General features: G+C 52.7%; 1 protein-coding gene across 6 annotated transcripts in view; it reads left to right on the plus strand.

The window, feature by feature from the left end:
- DIAPH2 (diaphanous related formin 2) overlaps window positions 1-18,769 on the plus strand; it is a 1,791,241-nt gene extending 1,772,472 nt beyond the window's left edge. For 4 of the 6 annotated variants that reach the window (XM_075323052.1, XM_075323050.1, XM_075323049.1 and 1 more), the window contains one exon: window positions 18,023-18,596. In XM_075323052.1, the coding sequence (XP_075179167.1) occupies window positions 18,023-18,136 (114 nt within the window). In that variant the 3' untranslated portion in view covers window positions 18,137-18,596. Of the gene's footprint in view, window positions 1-18,022; window positions 18,597-18,631; window positions 18,642-18,754 lie in introns of those variants that run through there. The other 2 variants (XR_012725273.1, XR_012725274.1) reach the window with 2 other exon arrangements.
- Window positions 18,770-19,291: the final 522 nt, after the last annotated feature.

Below are 19,291 nucleotides of genomic sequence, written 5' to 3' on the forward strand. Positions count from 1 at the left end.
TGGAGACACTAGTCACCTGCATTGCTCAGGTGGATTTTGGCCCATTCTTCCGCACACACTCCTCACATCCTGTATGGAGACACTAGTCCCTGCATTGCTCAGGTGGATTTTGGTCCATTCTTCCACACACTCCTCACATCCTGTATGGAGACACTAGTCGCCTGCATTGCTCAGGTGGAGTTTGGCCCATTCTTCCGCACACACTCCTCACATCCTGTATGGAGACACTAGTTGCCTGCATTGCTCAGGTGGATTTTGGCCCATTCTTCCGCACACACTCCTCACATCCTGTATGGAGACACTAGTTGCCTGCATTGCTCAGGTGGATTTTGGCCCATTCTTCCGCACACACTCCTCACATCCTGTATGGAGACACTAGTCACCTGCATTGCTCAGGTGGATTTTGGTCCATTCTTCCACACACACTCCTCACATCCTGTATGGAGACACTGGTCACCTGCATTGTTCAGGTGGATTTTGGCCCATTCTTCCGCACACACTCCTCACATCCTGTATGGAGACACTAGTCGCCTGCATTGCTCAGGTGGATTTTGGCCCATTCTTCCACACACACTCCTCACATCCTGTATGGAGACACTAGTCACCTGCATTGCTCAGGTGGATTTTGGTCCATTCTTCCGCACACACGCCTCACATCCTGTATGGAGACACTAGTCACCTGCATTGCTCAGGTGGATTTTGGGCCATTCTTCCGCACACACTCCTCACATCCTGTATGGAGACACTAGTCGCCTGCATTGCTCAGGTGGATTTTGGTCCATTCTTCCGCACACACTCCTCACATCCTGTATGGAGACACTAGTCGCCTGCATTGCTCAGGTGGATTTTGGTCCATTCTTCCGCACACACTCCTCACATCCTGTATGGAGACACTAGTCACCTGCATTGCTCAGGTGGATTTTGGTCCATTCTTCCGCACACACTCCTCACATCCTGTATGGAGACACTAGTCGCCTGCATTGCTCAGGTGGATTTTGGTCCATTCTTCCGCACACACTCCTCACATCCTGTATGGAGACACTAGTCACCTGCATTGCTCAGGTGGATTTTGGCCCATTCTTCCGCACACACTCCTCACATCCTGTATGGAGACACCAGTTGCCTGCATTACTCAGGTGGATTTTGGCCCATTCTTCCGCACACACTCCTCACATCCTGTATGGAGACACTAGTCACCTGCATTGCTCAGGTGGATTTTGGCCCATTCTTCCGCACACACTCCTCACATCCTGTATGGAGACACTAGTCACCTGCATTGCTCAGGTGGATTTTGGCCCATTCTTCTGCACACACACTCCTCACATCCTGTATGGAGACACTAGTAATCTGCATTGCTCAGGTGGATTTTGGCCCATTCTTCCGCACACACACTCCTCACATCCTGTATGGAGACACTAGTCGCCTGCATTGCTCAGGTGGATTTTGGCCCATTCTTCCACACACACTCCTCACATCCTGTATGGAGACACTGGTCACCTGCATTGCTCAGGTGGATTTTGGTCCATTCTTCCGCACACACTCCTCACCTCCTGTATGGAGACACTAGTCGCCTGCATTGCTCAGGTGGATTTTGGCCCATTCTTCTGCACACACACTCCTCACATCCTGTATAGAGACACTAGTCACCTGCATTGCTCAGGTGGATTTTGGCCCATTCTTCCGCACACACTTCTCACATCCTGTATGGAGACACTAGTTGCCTGCATTGCTCAGGTGGATTTTGGCCCATTCCTCCGCACACACTCCTCACATCCTGTATGGAGACACTAGTCACCTGCATTGCTCAGGTGGATTTTGGCCCATTCTTCCGCACACACTCCTCACATCCTGTATGGAGACACTAGTCACCTGCACTGCTCAGGTGGATTTTGGCCCATTCTTCTGCACACACTCCTCACATCCTGTATGGAGACACCAGTCGCCTGCATTGCTCAGGTGGATTTTGGTCCATTCTTCCACACACACTCCTCACATCCTGTATGGAGACACTAGTCGCCTGCATTGCTCAGGTGGATTTTGGCCCATTCTTCTGCACACACTCTTCACATCCTGTATGGAGACACTAGTCGCCTGCATTGCTCAGGTGGATTTTGGCCCATTCTTCCTCACACACTCCTCACATCCTGTATGGAGACACCAGTCGCCTGCATTCCTCAGGTGGATTTTGGCCCATTCTTCCGCACACACTCCTCACATCCTGTATGGAGACACCAGTCGTCTGCATTGCTCAGGTGGATTTTGGCCCATTCTTCCGCACACACACTCCTCACATCCTGTATGGAGACACTAGTCACCTGCATTCCTCAGGTGGATTTTGGCCCATTCTTCCGCACACACTCCTCACATCCTGTATGGAGACACTGGTCGCCTGCATTCCTCAGGTGGATTTTGGTCCATTCTTCCGCACACACTCCTCACATCCTGTATGGAGACACTAGTCGCCTGCATTGCTCAGGTGGATTTTGGGCCATTCTTCCGCACACACTCCTCACATCCTGTATGGAGACACTAGTCGCCTGCATTCCTCAGGTGGATTTTGGCCTATTCTTCCGCACACACTCCTCACATCCTGTATGGAGACACTAGTCACCTGCATTGCTCAGGTGGATTTTGGCCTATTCTTCCACACACACTCCTCGCATCCTGTATGGAGACACTAGTCACCTGCATTGCTCAGGTGGATTTTGGCCTATTCTTCCACACACACTCCTCACATCCTGTATGGAGACACTAGTCGCCTGCATTGCTCAGGTGGATTTTGGTCCATTCTTCCACACACACTCCTCACATCCTGTATGGAGACACTAGTCGCCTGCATTGCTCAGGTGGATTTTGGCCCATTCTTCTGCACACACTCCTCACATCTTGTATGGAGACACTAGTCACCTGCATTGCTCAGGTGCATTTTGGCCCATTCCTCCGCACACACTCCTCACATCCTGTATGGAGACACTAGTCACCTGCATTGCTCAGGTGGATTTTGGCCCATTCCTCCGCACACACTCCTCACATCCTGTATGGAGACACTAGTCACCTGCATTGCTCAGGTGGATTTTGGCCCATTCCTCCGCACACACTCCTCACATCCTGTATGGAGACACTAGTCACCTGCATTGCTCAGGTGGATTTTGGCCCATTCTTCCACACACACTCCTCACCTCCTGTATGGAGACACTAGTCACCTGCATTGCTCAGGTGGAGTTTGGCCCATTCTTCTGCACACACTCCTCACATCCTGTATGGAGACACTAGTCGCCTGCATTGCTCAGGTGGATTTTGGCCCATTCTTCCGCACACACTCCTCATATCCTGTATGGAGACACTAGTCACCTGCATTGCTCAGGTGGATTTTGGCCCATTCGTCTGCACACACTCCTCACATCCTGTATGGAGACACTAGTCCCTGCATTGCTCAGGTGGATTTTGGCCCATTCTTCCGCACACACTCCTCACATCCTGTATGGAGACACTAGTCCCTGCATTGCTCAGGTGGATTTTGGCCCATTCTTCCGCACACACTCCTCACATCCTGTATGGAGACACTAGTCACCTGCATTGCTCAGGTGGATTTTGGCCCATTCCTCCGCACACACTCCTCACATCCTGTATGGAGACACTAGTCACCTGCATTGCTCAGGTGGATTTTGGCCCATTCTTCTGCACACACTCCTCACATCCTGTATGGAGACACTAGTCCCTGCATTGCTCAGGTGGATTTTGGCCCATTCTTCCGCACACACTCCTCACATCCTGTATGGAGACACTAGTCACCTGCATTGCTCAGGTGGATTTTGGCCCATTCTTCTGCACACACTCCTCACATCCTGTATGGAGACACTAGTCCCTGCATTGCTCAGGTGGATTTTGGCCCATTCTTCCGCACACACTCCTCACATCCTGTATGGAGACACTAGTCACCTGCATTGCTCAGGTGGATTTTGGCCCATTCTTCCGCACACACTCCTCACATCCTGCAGGTCCCGGCTCCTTCTCCTTCTATGAACGCTTCAGCTCCAGTGATCGGCTCGGCCATTGTAGCAGATTTACTTTCCTTTTCTGAAACCAGTTGAGTTTCCTTGGCTGTGTGTTTGGGGTCATTGTCTTGTGAAATGTCCGCCCTTGTTTTATCTTCATCATCCTGGGAGATGGCAGCAGATTTCTATGATGTTCCCACCTCCACACTTCACTGTTATTGGTGTTTTTGAGGTGAGTGCCTTTTGTCCTCCAAACATGGTGTGTATTATGACATCCAAAGAGTTCAGTATTGGTTCAATCTGACCAGACTAAATTCACACCGTATTTCACAAACGTGTGTAGATGTTGTTCAGTAAGCATTAAACATAAATGAACATTTTTGTTAAGCAATGAAGTCTTGCATGGTGAACGTGCATACAAGCTATGGAGGGGGGAGTGCATTCAGGCCAAGGAGCATTTCTGTGAAACAATTGTACCTGCTGATTCCAGCCCTTTCTGTAAACCTCCACAGATGGTCCTTGGCTCTTGGACAACTCTTCTGATAATTAGTTTCACTCTTTTGTGTGATATTTTGCAGGGAGCAACAGGTCGTGGCCAGTTTATGGTGAAATGATGTTCTTTCCATTTCCGGATTACAGCCCAAGCAGTGCTCATTGGAGTATTCAGTAGCTTAGAAATGCCTATGTAACCAATGCAATCAGTATGTTTTGTGATAATAAGGTTGTGAAGGCGCTTTAGACAGCTCCCTGGTTTTACCCCTGATGACATGTTTCTTGTGTGGCACCTTGGTAATGAGACCTTTTTAATCGGCCATTGGTTGCACCAGTTGATAATATTTATCACTAAGTGGCATGATTGATTTCTAATTACTGATGGATTTCAGCTGGTGTCAGGGCTTTCCATGGCTTTTGCACCTCTCTTTCCTCATTAATTCTTTTCCCCTGTGTCCCCTTTTCTCATTATTACACATCACTAAATTGCTGGACATCTATGGTTTCATTTCTTTTCCAGTGTGGATTGGGTGAGTTGGTACTGACATCTGGTGAGAAATTCATGTCAAAAGAACCTTTAGAAATATATTTACTTAGAAAATTGGTGACGTGTTCAATACTTATTTCACCCGCTCTAGTTCACAATAAGAGAATTTAAGCCTCAAGGACGAACATTGCCTGATTTTTTGTGTTGGGTGCACACAACCTCTGATGAGCGTTTTCTTGTGTTGTTCTATTCAGCGCCCGTACAATGACGTCCGCGCCTATCACCATTCTGGTAAATTGTACAGCTCGTTCTACCCGCACGAGCCATGGACGCCTGTAATAAGGCCGGATGTGCCGACTCTACTGTAGAAAGGGAAAAGCAGATCTGCTCGTCTTAAAGCTTCATTTCATCTGCATTTCCACGTGAGCTACACGAGTCCACAATGAATGCGTTCTATTCACCGCGCTCTGTAGACAAAAAAAACAGGAGCTTGAATCAAAGCCACATATTGGTGATGAGAAATCTGCAGTCCTCTTTTGTTTTTCGGAGTTTCTGTGCGGCGGTAACTATCCGGATAGTCACAGCTCGTCGCCTAACCACAAAATATAGCGGATACAATACATCGACTCTGGAATGTGTCGGCACAGGAGAAATTAGTGTCTCAAAGCCTCCGGTATAACAGAAATGGAGAGGCGTCTGCGAGTACAGTCAACACATCATGTGCGAGTCAGAAGGTTTGATTGAGCCTCATGTCTGCACCTTTAGCCTCGGTGACTTTGTGGTGGTAGAAAGATAATACTTCAATCATACGAGATAAGAAAAGGAGAGCGAGCAGTCAGCGGAATAAGAAAAGTGCCTAAAAGAAAGTAACTCCATCCCAAGAAGCAGATTCTGTCTACAGACACCGCTATCTTTATAGGATTTATATATCTCCGGATCTATCCTACCTGCACTCGGCCACCACTAGGGGGAGCTCTGGATGTGCTGTATTCTACAGTGCGCTCAATAATATAATTCTCCGCGCCCCCCCTAGTCGTGGCTGAGGACTAAACAATCCGGATTGGTGACAATTAGTATCAAAACTGATTTGTGCTGCTGATGTATTTCACCGACTTTCAAAAAGGGTCCAGAAGCACGAGGCGGCAGTGTCCGCTCATCTGCATTTATTGACTCGTACAAACTAATCAATGAAGTTAAAAATCCAGTGAAGTCTTTAATCAGTGTCAGGCCGGGTACGAAGGTAAAGTAGTCACAAATGTATCTCGTCTGCACTGGGATCTGTATACGGAAGAATCTGCTCTCTTCTCAGATCCCCCTGCATCTAGACCACTCATACAGATCGCAACCTCCCCCCAACACAGACATTGAATGCCCCCCCCCCCCGTATACAGACCCCAAATCCCCCAACACAGACATTGTATGCTCACCCCTGTATACAGACCCCCCAATACAAACATTGATGCTCAGCCCTGTATACAGACCCTGACCCCCCAACACACATTGATGCTCAGCCCTGCATATAGACCCCAGAAAGAAACCCCAATATAGACACTAGATGCCCACCCCTATATATATACCCCATAATAAATACAGACACTGGATGCTCGCCCCGGTATACAGAACCCCCCCCCCCAATACAGGCACTAGTTACCCATCCTTGTATTTAGACCCCTAATACAGACACTGGATGCCCACCCCTGTATACAGACCCCAGACCCCCAATACAGATGTCCGCCCCTGTATGAAGGCCCCCGAACCCTTAATACAGACACTAGATGCCCACCCCTGTATACAGACCCCAGATCTCCCCAAAACAGACACTAGATGCCGGCCCCTGTATACAGACCCCCTAATACAGGCACTGGATGCCCGCCCCTGTATACAGACTCCAGACCCCCTAATACAGACATTAGATGTCCGCTGTATAAAGATGTTATGTGACTGCTGTGCGGTGCATGCATGGACAGACAGCGGAGGAGATGGGGAGAAAGTGTTACTCCATCTTCTCCGCAGCTGTGATACGATCGCAAGATCACATCACAGTCACATGACCCTCGGCTGACACCCGCAGCAGAGGGTCATTAGCATATCACTAAGCATATCTGCCTTCATCTCCTGTGATATCTCCTCAGCCAGCCCTCCTCATCGGCCTCTGCCTTTAGCTCCTGTGATACCTCCTCAGTGAGCCCCTGATCATCGGCCTCTGCCTTCATCTTCTGTGATACCTCCTTGACGGAGCTTGACCATCGGCCTCTGCCTTCATCTTCTGTGATACCTCCTCGGTGGGTCCTGATCATCGGCCTCTGCCTTCATCTCCTGTGATACCTCCTCGGTGGGTCCTGATCATCGGCCTCTGCCTTCATCTGCTGTGATACCTCCTCGGTGGGTCCTGATTATTGGCCTCTGCCTTCCTCTCCTGAGATACCTCCTTGGGAGGCCCTGGTCATCGACCTCTGCCTTCCTCTTCTGTGATACCTCCTCGGCAGGGCTCTGAACATCAGCTTCTGCCTTCATCTCCTGTGATACCTCCTCGGTGGGTCCTGATCATCGGCCTCTGCCTTCATCTCCTGTGATACCTCCTCGGTGGGTCCTGATCATCGGCCTCTGCCTTCATCTCCTGTGATACCTCCTCGGTGGGTCCTGATCATCGGCCTCTGCCTTCATCTCCTTTGATACCTCCTTGGCAGGCTCTAATCATCGACCTGTGCATTCATCTTTCATGATATCTCCTTTGGCGGGGTTCTGATTATCGGCCTGTGCCTTCCTCTCTTGTGGTAAGAGATAGGAGGAGGTAGGGGGAGCCACGAGGAGGCAAAGGGAGCCACAAGGAGGCAAGAGAGAGCCAAGAGGAGGTAGGGGGATCCACAAAGAGGATAAAGGAGCTATGAAGGGGCAAGAGGAGGAGGCAGAGGCAGTCACCAGAAGGCAGAGAGGGCAAGATGGTGTTGCAATGTGGTTAGAAGGAGCCACAACGGGGCAGAAGGAGCCATGGTAAAGCCACAAGAAGGCAGAGGGAGCCATGAGGTGGTAGAAGCTGTGAAGGGGGCAAGAGTTAGCCACAAGGGGGTAAGAGGGAGCCACAAGAGGAAAGAGCCATGAGGACACAAAATGAGCAGTGAGGGGTCAGATGGAGCCACGAGGAGGCAGAGGGAGTCACAAGGTTGTAGGAGCTTCGAGGAAGCAGTGGGAACCATGAGGAGGCAGAAGGAGCCATCAAAAGGCAGATGGTGCTGCTAGGAGGTAGAGGGAATCACGACGAGGCAGAGAGAATCACAAGGAGGCAGAGGGAACCACAAGGGGGCAAGAGCATTAAGGGGGCAAGAGCATTGAGACTAGGGGGAGCCTTGAAGAGGCAGAAGGACCTGCCAGGAGATATAGGGAACCATGAGAGGGCAAGAGAGAGCCATGTGGAAGCAAAATGGAGCCATGGGGGACAAAAGGGAGTCATAGAAGGGGGGGGGAGGTAACGACAAGGAGGCATAAGGGAGACACGAGGGGGCAGGACCAGTGAGGAGACAGGGGGAGCTATGGGGAGCCATGAGGAAGCAAAAGGGAGGCACGAAGGGGCAAGAGAGCTACAAGGGGGCAAGAGGGAGCCACAAGATACCAGACAAAAGAGGGAGCCATAAGGTGCCATAAAGAGCCACAATAAGCCAGAGGCAGCCACAAGAGCCTAAAGGGAGTCATAAGGAGTAAAGACACGTGATAAATTCACAAGATAATAGGGGGCAGTGGGGGAAAAGTCGCCCGTTGGCACTGAAGTCACGAGACGCCATGTGGCAGCAAAGTCAGAAGATGCTAGGTGGCAGTGTGGCATTAATTCTGTGCATGTTGCACCTGTTTTGTTCAGATCTCACAGTATTTGCTCCTCGTCACAAGATCCATATTCTTATACATTACGTACAGCGTCCCTTGTTGTTAACCCCATTTGTCCCATACAAAGTCTCACAAAGCCTCGGCCTATTACTTCCCGTCTCTGTTCTAAATACAAAGCAGTTAATCGCTATGAGCTGCATAGAAAACCGTGTGTAGATGGCTGGAAGTCAGAGGGTCCCCGGGGACGGCGTATCGGAGATGATTGCGTCTACTGGGCCCTGATGGAACATCCAGACGAGGTTTCATCAGCCGAAGAGCCTACAGGTGGCCACGAGCCGTAAACAGGTTTCACAATCGCCCTCAGTGTCTATGGAGATACCATATATCTGGAGAACTAGTCCATGTGTATAGTACATGGTGATCCACCGGGTGTATAGAGATCTAGTCCATGTGTATAGTACATGGTGATCCACCGGGTGTATAGAGATCTAGTCCATGTGTATAGTACATGGTGATCCACCGGGTGTATAGACATCTAGTCCATGTGTATAGTACATGGTGATCCACCGCGTGTATAGAGATCTAGTCCATGTGTATAGTACATGGTGATCCACCGGGTGTATAGAGATCTAGTCCATGTGTATAGTACATGGTGATCCACCGCGTGTATAGAGATCTAGTCCATGTGTATAGTACATGCTGATCCACCGGGTGTATAGAGATCTAGTCCATGTGTATAGTACATGGTGATCCACACAGGCCACAGAGGGGGAGCGCACAGAGGGGGAGCGCACAGAGGGGGAGCGCACAGAGGGGGAGCGCACAGAGGGGGAGCGCACACATGCCACGGAGGGGAATACATAAAGGTCATGGAGGGAGAGTTCGTCACTTACTGTTTTCTGTGAAATAATTGTACCTGCTGATTCTTTCTGGAACCCCCCGGCTGTTTGACAACTTTCCTGATAATTCTTTTCACGTCTATGTCGGAAATCTTGCGGGGAGCACCTGGTGATGGCCGGTTAATAGTGCAAGGAACATCATTTCACCATCTGATTATGGCCCCAACAATCACTGGAACCTTCAGTAGTTTAGAAATTCTTCTGTAACCAATGCCATCAGTAGAACTGGCGGATATTATTTCTCACCAAGTGTCAGGATTGCTTTCTAAGGCTGGACTCACACGAGCGTATGGCATGTGATGCGAGAGCATCGGATGTGATATGCTAATGTCCCCCGGCTCAGGCTCTGCTGCGAGCGTGAGCCGGGTGTCATGCGACTGTAACCCGATCTTGCGATCGGGTCACAGCTGTGAAGCTGAGTGCAGGCGCTGCGGAGGAGAGGGAGGGGTTAATCCCCCCATCTCCTCCACTGTCAGCCTGTGCGTAGATCGCACTGCACTGGGATAACATCCGAGTGCAGTCCGATGTATCTCTCGCATCCATTCACTTGAATGGGTGCGAGAGATACGGCGGTAGCAGCAAAACGCAGCATGCTGCCGCTTTTCTCGCATCCAGAATCTGACCAACAGCTCAACCTCATTGCCTAACATTGGTCAGAGTGCAATGCGAGAATTTCTTGCATTGCACTCGTCCGATTTTCACGCTCGTGTGAGCGTACCCTTATGCTGATAGATCTCACCTGGTGTCAGGATTGCCTTCTAATACTGATAGATCTCACCTGGTGTCAGGATTGCCTTCTAATACTGATAGATCTCACCTGGTGTCAGGACCTTCCAGGGCTTTTTGCTTCTTTCTTTCTTCACGTGTTCAATACTTTTTCCCTGTGTCATTTTTTTTCTTTTAATTTGCTTTGCTGAATTGAAAAACTGTTTGTTTTCTCATTTTGTACATTTTCTGGGTGTTGGAAATTCTCTTGGTCCACAAGGAGCCCGCGTGTGACAGTTGTATGTTCCTCTGGATTATCATACTAGAAAAGCTTTATGTGGTCCATCAGTCTTTGACTAGAGCAATGCCAGAAAATCTCACACTGCACTCGGCCCAATGTTAATCAATGGTGCAGCACAGATCGAACGGCGCTCCCATACACGTCTATGGAGCGAGTGACACATCGGATGGCGCTCCCATACAAGTCTATGGAGCGAGTGACACATTGGATGGTGCTCCCATACAAGTCTATGGAGCGAGTGACACATTGGATGGTGCTCCCATACAAGTCTATGGAGCGAGTGACACATCGGACGGCGCTCCCATACAAGTCTATGGAGCGAGTGACACATTGGATGGCAATCAGATGTTATCAGTCCGATATACACGGAGGCAGACAAAAGAGATCGATCTCTCCTCCTCCTCGGCACCTGGGAGTGATTCTCACATTCGATGCTATACGCCAGCGTGTCCCCATCTTTTGCGCTGAAAAATGGAAGATGTCACCACAGATGTATAGAGGAGTCACATGGGGAACCCGTAGCAGCACAGTATGGCCTCTGCCTCTCGGGTGCTTTCCTTCATTGCTGTGAAGGGAATCTGTCAGCAGGTGTTTGCTATGTAATCTGAGAGCAGCAGAAACCCCGATTGCAGCAATGCGTTCCTTACTGGAGTCGGTGCAGTTTTGCTAGAATACGTTTTTCATTGTAGATGTAGCAGAGCAAAGACTTCTGTTGTGTATAACCCCGCCCCACCACCGATTGCCAACTTCCTGTGTATAACCCCGCCTCACCACTGATTGCCAACTTCCTGTGTATAACCACGCCCCCACTACTCATTGGCAACTTCCTATTTATAACCCCGCCCCACCACTGATTGCTAACTTCCTGTGTATAACCAGGCCCCCACTACTCATTGGCAACTTCCTATTTATAACCCCGCCTCACCACTGATTGCCAACTTCCTGTGTATAACCACGCCCCCACTACTCATTGGCAACTTCCTATTTATAACCCCGCCCCACCACTGATTGCTAACTTCCTGTGTATAACCAGGCCCCCACTACTCATTGGCAACTTCCTATTTATAACCCCGCCCCACCACTGATTGCTAACTTCCTGTGTATAACCACACCCCCACTACTCATTGGCAACTTCCTGTTTATAACCCCGCCTCACCACTGATTGCTAACTTCCTGTGTATAACCCCGCCCCACCACTGATTGCTAACTTCCTGTGTATAACCCCGCCTCACCACTGATTGCTAACTTCCTGTGTATAACCCCGCCCCACCACTGATTGCTAACTTCCTGTGTATAACCCCGCCCCACCACTGATTGCTAACTTCCTGTGTATAACCACACCCCCACTACTCATTGGCAACTTCCTGTTTATAACCCCGCCCCACAGCCTCCTCCCACCCAAAATAAAACCAAGTCACGTCCCCAAAGCTTCTATTCTGTGGAGCCGTATTTCTGCCACCACATGGCATTTACATTGCGACCTCCTGGCACCGCGCTGAAGAACGCTGGCGATCGATGGCACAATGTATTAACCCCTTCCTTCCTGCAGCCCCTGTAGTGGTAGACGGCAGCACTTTACTGCGGCATCTTCTCGTCTGAGCGCAGATGATATGTAATGAAGTATTTAAGTAATTCTCAGCCGCTCGTTAAAATCCTCTTTTTATGGATAATGTTTAATTAATCTGCGCGTACCCGGAGGAGTCCCGGCTGCCTTCATGCAAGTTGCACTGAAAACTGCGGTGATCATTTTCCGTGTTTTGTGGTCGATGTTCCAGAATTCACTGGTTTCTGGTTGGTAGTTTTTCTGGTGATTCTGTGATAAATCAGAAGTGGACGGTGAATGCTGAGACTCCGGGGAGCGTGGTCAGGAGCGTGGTCGGGAGCGTGGTGGGGAGTGTGGTGGGGAGCATGGTCGGGGGCGTGGTGGGGAGCGTGGTGGGGAGCATGGTCGGGAGCATGGTCGGGGGCGTGGTGGGGAGCGTGGTCGGGAGTGTGGTCGGGAGCGTGGTGGGGAGTGTGGTCGGGAGTGTGGTCGGGAGTGTGGTGGGGAGCATGGTCGGGAGTGTGGTCGGGAGTGTGGTGGGGAGCATGGTCGGGGGCGTGGTGGGGAGCGTGGTGGGGAGCGTGGTGGGGAGCATGGTCGGGAGCATGGTCGGGGGCGTGGTGGGGAGCATGGTCGGGGGCGTGGTGGGGAGCATGGTCGGGAGCATGGTCGGGGGCGTGGTGGGGAGCGTGGTGGGGAGCATCGTCGGGAGCATGGTCGGGGGCGTGGTGGGGAGCATGGTCGGGAGCATGGTCGGGGGCGTGGTGGGGAGCGTGGTCAGGAGCGTGGTCGGGAGCGTGGTCGGGAGCATGGTCGGGGGCGTGGTGGGGAGCGTGGTGGGGAGCGTGGTCGGGAGCATGGTCGGGGGCGTGGTGGGGAGCATGGTCGGGAGCATGGTCGGGGGCGTGGTGGGGAGCGTGGTCGGGAGCATGGTCGGGGAGCGTGGTCGGGAGTGTGGTCGGGAGCGTGGTGGGGAGCGTGGTCGGGGGCGTGGTCGGCGCGGTGAAAGGTTTGCCGCGTGGCGACTCCTCTGAGGCGGCTCCCGGCGTCTATACCTGGATGAGGACGGGTCATTGGAGCGGGGGCAGCTCGTCCTGACGGGGGGTCCCTCATATCTCCGGTGGTTCAGATCTGTGACTAGGTGCGACAGCTGCAGAATGGAGATGGGGAGGCGGCCGGGGGTCTGTGCTCTTTCTCCGCTTCGGGGGGCTCAGATACTGTCAGGAGGAATCGGACAAACACTTATTTTTATCACCAGAGAATTTCCTACCTGGTGTTCTACAATCTAATGAAACAATTCCTAACCCACCCCCCCACCCCCGGCAAGTCCCCCCACACTTCTGCCTCATTCTCGGGGTCTTCAGCCCATGTCTGGGGCCCGAGCTGTGCAGAGGAACTGCAGCCAGAACTGGAACAGGAAGAGCGGAGCACCCTGAGGTGCAGGGTGGCGGTGCGCTCAACCCCAGCACCCGGTGCATCACATTACACCGCACCTTGCACCGGCTCCAGGTGTGATTGACAGCTCTGGCTTCATAGAGCAGAGAAGACCGGACATAGAGGGAAAACAAAAAGGAGGGGAAAGTGCCCCGAACTGTGAGGCCGCACCATGGTGCACCGAGCGCCGGGACTTTGTCAGCACAGCTGACTGTTCTACACAAGGATCGGTGCTTTCCCCACCCGATTTTCTTCCATCCATTCCCAGTCTTCCAGGCTCTATGAGGCCAGAGCTGTCAATCAAAGAAGAGGGGAGATGGAGGGAAAACAAGCAGGGAAGGGGAACTGAAATTATCGCCGCCATGATGCACCGAGCGCCGGGACTTGGTTTGATCGGTCATTCTCTGCTGACAGAGGCCCTTAAAGGTAATTTTCTCCCTAATCTGAGGGCAGCATGATGGAGGGAAAGATTCCCGCAATGTAGCACTTACTGGGCTGCTCTCTGTAGTTTTATCAGCAGGAGATCATCAACAGAGGGCTAAAACTCCTGCTTCCATATAGTCCAGTGATGCCCCCACCACTGATTAGCAGATTTCTGCCTATGCTCAGTGTACACAGAATGCTGCCAATCACTGGTATGGCCAAGGTTATACAGAGAGCTGCCAACCACCAGTGGTGTGGGTGGGGTTATACAGAGTTGCCAATCACTGGTGTGGGTGGGGTTGTACAGAGCTGCCAATCACTGGTGTGGGTGGGGTTATACAGAGTTGCCAATCACTGGTGTAGGTGGGGATATACAGAGTTGCCAATCACTGGTGTCGGTGGGGTTATACAGAGTTGCCAATCACTGGTGTGGGTGGGCTTATACAGAGTTGCCAATCACTGGTGTGGGTGGGGTTGTACAGAGCTGCCAATCACTGGTGTGGGTGGGGTTATACAGAGTTGCCAATCACTGGTGTCAGTGGGGTTGTACAGAGTTGCCAATCACTGGTGTGGGTGGGGTTATACAGAGTTGCCAATCACTGGTGTGGGTGGGGTTATACAGAGTTGCCAATCACTGGTGTGGGTGGGGTTGTACAGAGCTGCCAATCACTGGTGTGGGTGGGGTTATACAGAGTTGCCAATTACTGGTGTGGGTGGGGTTGTACAGAGCTGCCAATCACTGGTGTGGGTGGGGTTATACAGAGTTGCCAATCACTGGTGTGGGTGGGGTTGTACAGAGCTGCCAATCACTGGTGTGGGTGGGGTTATACAGAGTTGCCAATCACTGGTGTCAGTGGGGTTGTACAGAGTTGCCAATCACTTGTGTGGGTGGGGTTATACAGAGTTGCCAATCACTGGTGTGGGTGGGGTTGTACAGAGCTGCCAATCACTGGTGTGGGTGGGGTTATACAGAGTTGCCAATCACTGGTGTAGGTGGGGTTATACAGAGTTGCCAATTACTGGTGTGGGTGGGGTTATACAGAGTTGCCAATCACTGGTGTGGGTGGGGTTGTACAGAGATGCCAATCACTGGTGTGGGTGGGGTTATACAGAGTTGCCAATCACTGGTGTCTGTGGGGTTGTACAGAGTTGCCAATCACTGGTGTGGGTGGGGTTATACAGAGTTGCCAATCACTGGTGTGGGTGGGGTTATACAGAGTTGCCAATCACTGGTGTGGGTGGGGTTATACAGAGTTGCCAATCACTGGTGTCTGTGGGGTTGTACAGAGTTGCCAATCACTGGTGTGGGTGTGGTTATAGAGTTGCCAATCACTGGTGTGGGCGGGGTTATACAGAGCTCAACATTCAGAGAAAACAGGAATTTAATTAAAATGACAGCGAGCAGCTCAGTAAGTGACACGTGTCTGGCATCAGGGTCTCTGTCTCTACATTGTGCTGCTCTACATCTCCACGAACCTCACATTATGCGGTTGTAATTCCTGATAAGGACATTTGGGTATATACACAGGTTTGCTTGTTACGGTCGGCGGCTGAAATGTTTGCCTCCATGGCGGTGGGCATCCAGTGCCATGATATTTGCCTCAGTGGCGGTGGGAATCCTGTGGCAGTGGACAGAGTGGCTGCGAGATTTGACCCTGTCATGGTGGGGATCCTGTGGCGATGGGCATAGAGTGGCCGTGAGGTTTGCCCCTGTGGCATTGGGGATCCTGTAGTGGAGGGAATCCAGTGGCTACGAGGTTCGCCCCCATGGCGATAGGGATCATGTGGCGGTGGGCATCCCGTGGCCATGAGGTTTGTTCCTGAAGTGGTGAGCATCCAATGACTGCGAGGTTCACCCCTGTGGCAGTGGGAATCCCGTGGTGGTGGGCATCTAGTGCCATGAGATTTGCCACAGTGGCGGTGGGGATCCCGTGGCGGTGGACATAGAGTGGCCACGAGAATTGCCTCTGTCGCAGTGGCGATCCCGTGGTGGTGGGCATAGAGTGGCCGCGAGGTTTGTCCCTGTGGCACTGGGGATCTTGTGGTGGTGGGCGTCCAGTAGGTGCAAGGTTCACCCCTGTGGCGGTGGGAATCCTGTGGCGGTGGGAATCCTGTGGTGGTGGGCATCCAGTAGCTGTGAGGTTCACCCCTGTGGCAGTGGGGATCCTGTGGTAGTGGCCATAGAGTGGCCGTGAGGTTTGTCCCTGTGGCACTGGGGATCCCGTGGTGGTGGGCATAGAGTGGCTGCGATGTTTGCCCCATGGCGGTGGGGTTCATGTGGCGGTGGGCATCCAGTAGCTGTGAGGTTCACCCTTGTGGCGGTGGGGATCCCATGGTAGTGGGCATAGAGTGGCCGCGATGTTTGCCCCCATGGCGGTGGGGTTCATGTGGCGGTGGGGTTCATGTGGCGGTGGGGTTCATGTGGTGGTGGGCATCCAGTAGCTGCGAGGTTCACCCCTGTGGCGGTGGGGATCTTGTGGCGGTGGGCATAGAGTGGACGTGTTGTTTGTCCCCATGGTGGTGGGGTTCATGTGGCGGTGGGGTTCATGTGGCGGTGGGGTTCATGTGGTGGTGGGCATCCAGTAGCTGCGAGGTTCACCCCTGTGGCGGTGGGGATCTTGTGGCGGTGGGCATAGAGTGGACGTGTTGTTTGTCCCCATGGTGGTGGGGTTCATGTGGCGGTGGGGTTCATGTGGTGGTGGGCATCCAGTATCTGCGAGGTTCACCCCTGTGGCAGCGGGGATCCTGTGGTAGTGGGCAAAGAGTGGCCGTGAGGTTTGTCCCTGTGGCACGGGGGATCCCGTGGTGGTGGGCATAGGGTGGCCGCGATGTTTTCCCCCATGCTGGTGGGGTTCATGTGGTGGTGGGGTTCATGTGGCGGTAGGGTTCATGTGGCGGTAGGGTTCATGTGGTGGTGGGGTTCATGTGGCGGTAGGGTTCATGTGGCGGTGGGGATCTTGTGGCGGTGGGCATAGAGTGGCCGCGATGTTTGCCCCCATGGCGGTGGGGTTCATGTGGCGGTGGAGTTCATGTAGCGGTGGGGTTCATGTGGCGGTGGGGTTCATGTGGCGGTGGAGTTCATGTAGCGGTGGGGTTCATGTGGCGGTGGAGTTCATGTAGCAGTGGGGTTCTTGTGGCGGTGGGGTTCATGTGGCGGTGGGGTTCATGTGGCGGTGGGGTTCATGTAGCGGTGGGGTTCATGTAGTGGTGGGGTTCATGTGGCGGTGGAGTTCATGTAGCGGTGGGGTTCATGTGGCGGTGGGGTTCATGTGGCGGTGGGCATCCAGTAGCTGTGAGGTTCACCCTTGTGGCGGTGGGGATCCCATTGTAGTGGGCATAGAGTGGCTGCGATGTTTGCCCCCATGGCGGTGGGGTTCATGTGGCGGTGGGGTTCATGTGGTGGTGGGGTTCATGTGGCGGTGGTGATTCCGGTCTCCTCGACTCTTTGAGGCGCACATATTGAGCCCGGTAGTGGGTGGCCGCAGCACCGGGAGGGTGGTTTTACCGCCTCGCGTGCCGGGGAGGATGAAGCGGCTTCTCCTGGCGCTCCTCGCTTTCTCTGTTTTCTCGCCATCTTCTGTGTTCACACTTTATTGAAGTGTCTTCTGACAAAGTTACACAGATTCCTTCCAGAAAGCGACAGCGTTACCTTTGCATGTGTTTAGTATTCAGCGATTGCCGGGCGCTCGCACGTTCTGCCATTGCTTTTATCACCCCCGTTTCTCTGATCAAGAGACTCATTTACTGCTGATTGTAGAACTCTTGAACCCGTCCCGGCAGCCGCTCGGTGTTTTGCTTCCAGATAACTATTTACATATTCATCTCAAATACTTTTACGGCTGCTTTGAAGACCTGTTGACAAAGGAAAAAAAAAAGCCTCCGTGTTCCCGCGGTCTCCTGACGCTGTGGTTTTATTTTGTCTTGCAGAAAATCGGGTCCCTGCGTTGGAGAGGTCGCGCTCCCGGCACCAGGGAAGGATGGTGGCGACATGAGTCTCCAGGCGCACCAAAGACATTTTGGCACCGCTCCCTCCACCATTAGAAAAGAACATCGCTGAGCGTGCAAAGTCCTCAGACTGGGAAGAAGAAGAGACAACCACGAAAAACATCCGCGCAGCGGCCGGCGCACGCCGCTGCATTCTGGCCTTGCAAATATCGAAAACTTTTTGTTAACAGTGTTACAGTTTAATTTGTTACTTTTTTGTCATATTATTGTGGCAGGAAGAAGGTTCTAGACCAGGCTTTATAGATTTATTATATATGAGGTGAATATAGTGAAGATGTGACTATGACGAGGCGCGGGGAGCGATGCCTGGTCCAGACGCAGCTCACACGGCGGAGACCTCGCGCCACCATTATATAATCGTGCAGTGCCACTAATGACGGCTAGTGTGATAATTAGCGCCTTCACTTACCTGCTTCTCACAATTGCTAATCACCGGCTGTGCACACGAGGCCAGGGCACAAAGCTAGGTATAGGGTCAGGGCACGGGGCTGGGGTATAGGGCTGGGGTATAGGGTCAGGGCACAAGGCTAGGGTATAGGGTCGGGGCACGGGGCTGGGGTATAGAGTCGGGGCATGGGGCTGGGGTATAGGGTCAGGGCACAAGGCTAGGGTATAGGGTCGGGGCTGGGGTATAGGGTCAGGGCACAAGGCTAGGGTATAGGGTCAGGGCACGGGGCTGGGGTATAGGGTCAGGGCACGGGGCTGGGGTATAGGGTCAGGGCACAAGGCTAGGGTATAGGGTCAGGGCACGGGGCTGGGGTATAGGGTCAGGGCACGGGGCTGGGGTATAGGGTCAGGGCACAAGGCTAGGGTATAGGGTCAGGGCACAAGGCTAGGGTATAGGGTCAGGGCACGGGGCTGGGGTATAGGGTCAGGGCATGGGGCTGGGGTATAGGGTCAGGGCACGGCGCTGGGGTATAGGGTCAGGGCACGGGGCTGGGGTATAGGGTCAGGGCACAAGGCTAGGGTATAGGGTCAGGGCTGGGGTATAGGGTCAGGGCACAAGGCTAGGGTATAGGGTCAGGGCACGGGGCTGGGGTATAGTGTCGGGGCACGGGGCTGGGGTATAGGGTCAGGGCACGGGGGTCAGAGCACAGGGCTGGGGTATAGGGTCAGGGCACAAGGCTAGGGTATAGGGTCAGGGCACGGGGGTCAGAGCACAGGGCTGGGGTATAGGGTCAGGGCACAAGG

The sequence above is a fragment of the Anomaloglossus baeobatrachus genome, chromosome 9, assembly GCF_048569485.1.
Source record: "Anomaloglossus baeobatrachus isolate aAnoBae1 chromosome 9, aAnoBae1.hap1, whole genome shotgun sequence".
Taxonomy (NCBI): domain Eukaryota; kingdom Metazoa; phylum Chordata; class Amphibia; order Anura; family Aromobatidae; genus Anomaloglossus; species Anomaloglossus baeobatrachus.